The sequence below is a fragment of the Medicago sativa genome, chromosome 8 (genome assembly GCF_051527215.1).
Source record: "Medicago sativa cultivar Bolivia chromosome 8, Bolivia_mono, whole genome shotgun sequence".
Taxonomy (NCBI): domain Eukaryota; kingdom Viridiplantae; phylum Streptophyta; class Magnoliopsida; order Fabales; family Fabaceae; genus Medicago; species Medicago sativa.
Genome location: NC_140756.1, coordinates 34,907,624 through 34,916,589, shown reverse-complemented (window position 1 = coordinate 34,916,589; position 8,966 = coordinate 34,907,624). Strand labels below are relative to the sequence as shown.

The 8,966-nt window shown below is 34.6% G+C and overlaps 1 protein-coding gene and 1 pseudogene across 1 annotated transcript; both read left to right on the top strand.

Moving 5' to 3' along the window:
• Positions 1 to 1,699: 1,699 nt before the first annotated feature.
• Positions 1,700 to 5,079, top strand: LOC146898729 (large ribosomal subunit protein uL5-like). The gene is made up of 5 exons (XM_085731749.1): positions 1,700 to 1,795; positions 1,881 to 1,988; positions 2,076 to 2,118; positions 4,052 to 4,247; positions 4,708 to 5,079. The coding sequence occupies exons 1-5, from the start codon at positions 1,754 to 1,756 to the stop codon at positions 4,901 to 4,903; spliced, it is 585 nt and encodes a 194-aa protein (XP_085587875.1). The 5' UTR covers positions 1,700 to 1,753; the 3' UTR covers positions 4,904 to 5,079.
• Positions 5,080 to 5,990: 911 nt separating this feature from the next.
• Positions 5,991 to 6,714, top strand: LOC146898728 (uncharacterized; annotated as a pseudogene).
• Positions 6,715 to 8,966: the final 2,252 nt, after the last annotated feature.

The following is an 8,966-nucleotide window of genomic DNA, read 5'->3' as shown; positions in this document are numbered from 1 at the left end:
AAATTTGTTGCATGTTAGGTGTGAAGCCAACCAAATTGCTCATTATTTAGCTAAACATGTTCTTTATAATGTAGATTGCATACGGATCGAAAAGATTCCACCTTATATTTTTGTAGTCTTAGTATTTAATTTATTGCTAGACTTTTGTTAATAAAATTATCTCTAACGTAAAAAAAGGGAGTAAGACGATGTGTTTCTTACGTACATCTTTATCCCATTTATAAACTAGTTGACATTCCCAAACATATTTGATTGCTTCTTCTTGATCAAACATGATTCTAGCTCGTCCTTCATGCTTCAAACTTTTTAGCCAATATAACAAGCCTTCCGTAGCCAAGAGCTTCCTCCCAATATGTTGTTCCTTCCACTAGCTTACTATGTTGTACACTAGGGGTAAATCACGGGTGGCACTTTGGTGACATTAATGTCACCGTGCCATTGCATCTGGACCACACATTGTCATTGCCATTGCATCTGGGCCACACAACACATCTAATGTCACCCAATGTGTGACCCAGATTTAATGTCACCGTGACATTAATGTCACACAAGTATTTCCCGGTAAATCACTATACCCTTGATCCTATGGAGGTGAGTTGTTGTTTATGGCATTTTTTTTTCTTTTCTTTTTATCACTATTTTTTTTTATCCTTTTAATTCTTTATAGGCTAAGAAAAATCTCAGTAGGTTCTTAAAAAAAAATCTCGGTAGGTTTGGATGCAGAGCATCTTTGGCACGGGTAGCATAGATGAGTTTGGGAACAAGTGGTCTAGTAAACACACTCACATAAGACTGACTGGTAATTTCTTAAGACGTTGAGAAGGAACACACTCTCATATCCTAAATTAAGTCTATCAAACCAGCTCAAGTGGATTAATGCCATAATCTTTCATATTAATAATATATTAATACATTATTTCTTATTAATTTTTTTTCTTTTCGAAACTAGTAAGAATAAGAAATAAATAACAATGTAAATGTGTGTGTATATATATGTTTGTGGTTTAGTTCAATTTTAAAAAATCAATTCAAATTCTCATCCGTTCCAAACAATGTTCTAATACATTAAATAATATTAAATAATAATTCCTTCAAAAAAAGAATACATTAAATAATATTAAATTTTACCTTGACCCAAAATAAAAAATTTACGCCATTTTTTTTACCGCTTTATGATTTTAATTTCTTCTTATGATTTTTTTTTGGCATTAACTCTCTGGTTCCTAGGATGAAAGAAGATTTGCTAATTGAAGTTCGATCATGAGGTAAAAATAACCTAATCAAAAACTGGTCCACTTAGAAATCAAACCCAGATTCTTAGGAACGATTCGTCTTTGATGGATCTCATTAAACACTTAAACTCGATTAATTGATATTTTACGAAATTTTTTCATTCATTATATGTTTCGAATTGGAATGCATAAATGTAAATGGAGTTGATAGAAAAAAAAATATTGTACAAAAAAAACCAAAAATATAACTAAAAAAATGTCCAAGTTTTGTTTTTTAATTTACCAAAAGACTTCAAAATAGCAGGGTAAAAGTCTGTTAACCCAAAAATATTTTACAAAAAAAAAACCAAAAAAAAAAACTAAAAAAATGAAATACAAAGGGGTATTATAGTCCATACACATCCATCAAAACCCTAGTAACCTTCTCCTCTCCAGTATTAAATCTCGTTCTTTCTCCTTGCTTCACTGCAGCACCGCATCACATCACATCACAACCTCTCTTCTTCCGTTTCCAATCCCAAATGGCACAACAACAACCTCTCTTCCGTTTCCAACCCCAAATGGTACGCTTTCTTTTCCATTCTTTCTGATTTTCGTTCCTTTGTTGTTGTTGTTGTCTTCTGAATCGAAAAATGCATTTTCTTACAGGTTTCGGAGAAGAAACTCTCGAACACCATGAGGGATATCAAGGTTCAGAAACTCGTTCTTAATATCTCTGTTGGTGAAAGTGGCGATCGTCTCACCAGAGCTGCAAAGGTAATTTTAATTTTAGTTTTAATTTTTACTTTTTTTTTAATTTTATATATTTTTTTATTCTTACATTTCATTTTTTGTATTTATCAGGTGTTGGAACAACTCAGTGGCCAAACCCCAGTGTTTTCCAAAGGTTTATTTTTAATTTTGATTTTTTTTTTTGCTATCTTAATTTGATTTTCAACTTTAAATTAAATAAATCAAGACTTTATTTTTATTTAAATATTAACATGTATGTATATGTATATTCATTGATGTTAATGTAATTGATAGTAATTTGTGCTTAATGTGAATCAATATCCTAGTTGATTGTATATTGAATAAACAGTCAATTTAGTTTTTAAACTATTACTCTCTTCAATTCGATTCGTAAACTATTAAAATCAACAAAAAGGTCCAAAAAATGTACGTCTCATCCTTCAATTTGGTTTACTTCGGAGGGACTAAATTGAATGGGTGGATGCACATTTAAGGGACCTCCTAATTGATTTTAATAGTTTAGGGACTAAACTGGCGAGAGAGTGATAGTTTAGGGACTAAATTGACTGTTTATTCTCTTATATTTGAATAAGATTGTTGATAAAAATTAAGGGCTCTATTATATAATGAGTCAACAGCAGGGGTCTGTTTAATGACTACCTGACTGCCGCTTGGAGCCTAAATGTAAATACCAGAAGAAGATCCTTGAAAGTTTTTGGTTGTTTTCAAGACACAATTATCTGGTGAAATTCTTACGTTTGTATCATATGTTAAATTGCATTGATAGAAAGGTACTTTATAATCTCATCAAATTGATTTTCATATGTTCCCAATTTTTTATTTTTGTCTTGAAAAAAATGGTTGAAAACGATAGAATGGTTATATATCCTCAAATAATAAAATGTGTGATCCATGTTTAATAGTGGCTGCTTGACTTGTTTTTGATTTGTATGTGTTTGTGTATTGCGTCGATGTTTTTCATTACACCGATGTTGATGATTTATAAATATAATTGATAGTATTTTTTTTTTTTGCTGCACAAAGGAGTAACAAGAAATGTGAAATATCACAGTTTAGTAGTGATTGTGTTTTTTTACTAAAAGGAGCGATTGTTTTGTATATCAGTAGGATCATTGAAATGATAGTTCATAAGTTTATGAATTTGATCAAATTATGATTTGAATGAGAATAAAAAGGAAAGGGCTCCATTTTATAATTGAGTCAACAGCAGGGGTCTGTTTAATGACTACTTGACTGCCGCTTGGAGCCTAAATTAAAATACCAGAAGAAGATCCTTGAAAGTTTTTGGTTGTTTTCAAGACACAATTATCTGGCGAAATCCTTAACATTTGTTTTCTAAATTGTAATACTATAATTCATAGCTTAAATTAAAATGCCTAAATGTCACATGTTTTGAGTTGAAACAGTTTTTGTTGAATTCGTGTTTCCTGCATGCTAAATAATCAAGTTTTCTGGCTGCAATTACCATTCTATTAGATACTGGTGCTGATTGTTCCTTGCTTTTATTTTCCTCTTCTTTTCTTATTGACAGCAAGTTACACTGTACGTGAATATTACAGGATTATTGATATGATTGTTTATAAGTTTTAGGATCTTGAACAAAATATGTTTTTAACGAGAATTGAACTCAAGGGCTCTATTATAATTGAGTCACAGCAGGGGTCTGTTTAATGACTGCCTGACTGCCGCTTGGAGCCTAAATGAAAATACCAGAAGAAAATCCTTGAAAACTTTTGGTTGTTTTCGAGTCACAATAATTTGGGGAAATTATTACATTTGTATCATATCTTTAATGTTAATGATGATAGAATGGTGCTTTAATTTTCCTATACACCAATTTATTTTTATTATTTTACCTTGAAAATTGGTCGAAGATGATGGAATGATTATTTATTCTTGAATGATAAAATGTGTAAATTCCACGTGTTTTGTGCTGAAATAGCTTGTGTTGCTTTCATGCTAAGAAATCAAGTCTAGTTGCAATTATCGATCGCCAAATTTTCATATCTATTAGATGCTGGGCCAGTTAACTGATTGTTGTTTTTCTTTCTCTGTCTTTTTGACAGCTCGATACACTGTCCGTTCTTTTGGTATTAGAAGAAATGAAAAGATTGCTTGCTATGTGACTGTTAGAGGCGACAAGGCAATGCAGCTTTTGGAGAGCGGTTTGAAGGTGAAGGAATATGAATTGCTGAGAAGAAATTTTAGTGATACTGGTTGTTTTGGATTCGGAATTCAGGAGCATATTGATTTGGGAATCAAGTAAGCTCTAAATATCTTGTATCTGTAACTGAAGTATATGTGCACGTTATACTTAGTATGTGCCATGCGAAACTGGTTTAAACAAACTTTTCTAGAATGTTGCTTTATTTATGTTTCATTTATCTACTAATCATTTAGTTCTACAAAAGGAATAAAGCATTCATTTATCTACTAATCATTTAGTTCTACAAAAGGAAACTATGGTTTAAGCTATTAGGTGTTCAAAGTTTTACATAATTTTAGGATAGGTGTTTATCACAATGCATGTTGGATTTGAAGTTATGAGTTGAGTTAATCTGATTTTTGTCTTTTGAGTTTATTATAAAAATTTGAAATTATGTCTTTGGTTTCCTTTGAGTGTTTTATCATTTCAGTCTTTAAGCTTATAATCCGATTTCTAATGATATTCCATCACCACCAAGTTTGTTATCATTTATGTTTAACATTGTTTCTTTCTCAGGTATGATCCTTCAACTGGCATTTATGGAATGGACTTTTTCGTTGTTCTGGAGCGTCCTGGTTACCGTGTGGGACGTCGTCGTCGGTGCAAGGCTCGTGTTGGAATCCAACATCGCGTAACAAAGGACGATGCTATGAAGTGGTTCCAAGTGAAATATGAAGGTGTGATCCTCAACAAGTCCCAGGCGATTGTTTAGTTACTTAGGCTAGTTGACAAAGCAATTTGCAAGTTTTGTTAATTATAATTTGAAGTTTCTCCAACCTTTATTTTGTTATCTCAACAATGAATTGGATATTCTATGTTTTTGCATTCATTTATCAATGTTTGAAAAACATTACAAAAAATCATAATGATTCGGTTTCATTTATTTTATTTTCTCTTGTTTTGGTCATTTGAGAATGTTAACCAGTATATTCTAAGCTTTTAAGTTTTAACTTGTCTATCTACATTTGAAAATTGCACTTGAATAAGATAGCTGGTCATCCATGGATGGTAATCCAATCACTATCGCTGTCAATTACTATCATTCAACATGTTTTTAGCAAACTTTACCAAGATGATTAAGTTGTTTTTAGCAAACTTTTAGTAAGAAATTATTATATGTTAATTTGTTTTTTTATTTGTTTAAACAAAGCAAATATAGTTATAAGAAAATAATGACCACTGAAGTTACGGAAGAATAACACTACGGTGTCAATTTTAAGGATTTAAAAGTATGAATTCTGCTCTTTACCCAACTGGAAATTGCTTGCTCCCAACTGAATTGACCATTTTGCTTCTGCGTGACTTAACTCATGCGGCGTGAGTTAACTCACGCGTGAGTTTAGCCATGCTGAGTAATTTTTTCGAACAAAACCCAGTAGTCCATATTCACACTATTTTTCTTTCCCTCCTCCAAAAACCCAAAAAGTGCAAATTTTTGGGTCAAAATCTTCATTCCAAAACATTGCAAATCGTCAGGAAGCAAGTTTCCACGCTCATCAAGCATCAAAGAATAGTTAATGTATCCTCAAAATTCATCAGATTTTCCTAGTTTTATTGGTTGGTTCGTCAGTTTTTTGAACTAGGTGATAGGGCTCAGCGTGAGTTAGCTCACGCTAGTTGTATGGGTTGCGTGAGTTAACTCATGCAGGAAGTTAACACTAGCGTGATTTAAGTCACGCTATTGTGATGCCCAAAATTTGAATTTTTGCGTCACTTTTTTTCCTTGCTTTGCTTGCTGCACAAGTTATCTATTTATTTTTTCCTTGATATTTTTTTTTATTCAATAGACATAGAGTGATATGGTTGAAAATGTGGCGGATGATGGCGTTGAACCGAAACCGGCCAAAATTAAAGCTTCCGGCATAGGCGTAGGTTCCGGCGTACCATCTGGCGATGTCAAACCAACTAAAGATGTGAAGTTTAAAGTGAAAATTCCTTTTCAAGCTCACATTGTTCACAACCAAGCAAAACCGGTACCTACCGGTAACTTTGATGTAAAGCCTAAACTGGTACCTACTGGTGTTCGTGTTATTGAAGTAAACACCGGGTCATTTTTTACAACAAACGAAAGATGGAGAGATAGAGAAGAACTACTTGGTTGGGTTCGTCGACAAGCGGCAAGGGTCGGATTTACTATTTATATAGATAAATCTAGTTCAATAAGGTCATACATGACGATGCAATGTGAAAGGAGTGGTGAATACAAGCCACCTTAGACGAGGACGAAACCGAAGATTGAAGGCACGTGCTCAAGGAAATGTCAATGTCCGTTAGGTCGAAATGCTTCTTTGAGAAGAATACACAAGATTGGTGGATTGCAATGCTTTGTGGAATTCACAACCATGACTTGGCACCAAAGTTAACCAGCCACCTTCTTGCGGGTGGACTTAAAGCGGAGGAGAACCAAAGAGTTATCGACATGACAATGAGTTTGGCGCCGCCTAGGAATATTCTCACGAATTTGAAGGAAAAAAACAAAGAAAGTGTGACAATCATCAAGCAAGTGTACAATGCGCAAACTAGATGGTGCGAGGGGAAAAGAGAGGACAAGACGGAGATGCAATACTTGATTTCAAAGTTGGAGAAGCTTCAATACGTCTATTTCACAAGAGCAAATAATGAGGAAACCACTCTTGAAGACTTATTTTTTGCTCATCCGAATTCAATTGATATGCTTAACACTTTTCCCACCGTTTTGGTCATGGACTCTACTTACAAAACCAATACCTACTGTAATATCCCGCTTATCAGTAACGGAATATTACCCATCAGATGCGTCAGAGGACAAATGTTCATGGAAAGTAAGGGTAATGGAAATGTCTATAAATGGCAGAAGTCAGGTATGAGCTAGATATCAGAGATTAAATGTTACAGAATGTCAAGTACGACGGAAGATGTTTTTATGAAATATCAGTCAAGCAGGGGTTTATGTATCAGTGTCAGGTTAAGCGCGACCAAGACGAAGGGCATTTAATTAAACTCGCACAAGGGAGTATATAAGTGATTTTGGGGGTGGAAACCTCATAATTTCTTCTTCTCTCTCTCTCTCTCTCTCTAGGTTTTGAGAGAAAGAATTCTCTCCTCCTTCTCTCTAAGATGTCGCCCATCTCTCCCTCTCCAATCCATCCAAGGCTTTCCAAATCATGCAATTGGTAACCAAACAAGAATCATAGAAGCTTCAAGGACAAGAAACAACAAAGAGAAAGGATTGAGCAAGGATTCTTGGCTTAGGATTTGAACTTGGGAAAGCTTGGAACTTGAGGAATCACAAGGAATATGTTACGTGAGTTCTTAGATAGAACCTACCTTGGGTTTATGTGCTTAATTTTGCAAGGAAATCATGACTTTAGTTAAGTTTAGAGAAATATGATTTTTAGTACCCTAGCATTGATCTTGTGTTGTACATGTTAATATTGCCATGAAAGGTGTTTTATAATGATATATAAGTTGCTGGATACTCATAGTGCATTGCAGGATCGATTGGGACGAGTTTTAGGTCAAAAATTGCAGATTTGGTACCACAGACCCGAAGAACCACGCTATTAGCGAAATCTACGCTAATAGCGAAATTCTTCAGGATGAGCCACGCCCCAGGTGAGCTATTAGCACAGCTCTCTGGTTTTGGCCAACATGCTTTTGGCTTGTTGGTCCATCCTTGGGTCGGTGGTGCATTCCATAACCTTTCTTTCATTGTTTTATAACTTTGTAACCCCAAAACAACATCTAGGCAATGCACATAACATCAAATGATCCTCGAATCAAGAATCATGGTAATTTTAACATGTCCAACAAGAATGGCACGAGAGAGTTTTAGCCGAATACTCGGGTAGAAATGAACTAAGAAAGGTATTAAAGTAAAGCCTTGACATAGCTTGTCAAGAACTAGAATAGTTAGTAAAGAAGTAGAATGCTATGCATTAGTGATATGCTTGATAAGTCGCAGAGTAATATAGAGTATTATTTTCGCATAGGAGCTAAGTGCCATACGAGTATGGCAAGACGTGAATCGATTAGATATCTATTCACGGAATAAGTTAAGCAAGTATATTTTACCTCTAGTTGGATCGTATATGAATCCGAGGTAAAAGAGATAGCATGTATAGATTTAATACTCATGCATTATTAGACTCAAACTTTATTAAAGCTGTGAAGTGATTAGATATCTATTCACATAGAAAGCTAAACAAGACGTAGGTGTCGTGTCTCTTGTGATCCACACTAGGTTGGACATAAGGGGTTTCCACTAGGTGAAACGAGGTTAGCCGTAAGGAACCTGCACGCCACTGAGGGAGTGCCGTTGGTTATACCTTAGATAGGTTCCATCGATTAGATAGGGATTGTGCTCGGGTTTACTCCACCCCGGGGCTATCCGTAAAATGAACTCAGATAGTATTTGTTTGTTACACGCTAACTTTATCAATAAATCTGACTATGCATAATTATTAGACATGTTTATGTTATGTCATAGAGCGTTGACGTAGATCGTCAAGAATTAGTAGAGCCTTGGCGTAGATCGTCAAGAACTAGTATGATAGCAAGATAAGGTATGTTGTTAGACACAACGTAAGTATGCATAGAGCAATAGAGAAAGTCATGCCGATGATGATCTTAGTTTCCCCTGATCGTCGGGTTTAGAATTGTATCATGATTATGTTATGTTTAGGCCTCGATGCGTAGAGCGTAATCTTGGCAAAGCGGTCCTAGATTCCCTTTAACCGTCATGACACGTATAGGAAGTGAAGCCTATAACAAGTGAGATAAGACTATGACGAGTC

Excerpts from the sequence above, each read along its gene's own strand:
- LOC146898729 (XM_085731749.1), top strand. The coding sequence starts at position 1,754 with ATGGCACAACAACAACCTCTCTTCCGTTTCCAACCCCAAATG. Across the intron at positions 2,119-4,051 it reads AACCCCAGTGTTTTCCAAAG|CTCGATACACTGTCCGTTCT; the intron begins GTTTATTTTTAA and ends TCTTTTTGACAG. Across the intron at positions 4,248-4,707 it reads CATATTGATTTGGGAATCAA|GTATGATCCTTCAACTGGCA; the intron begins GTAAGCTCTAAA and ends TTTCTTTCTCAG.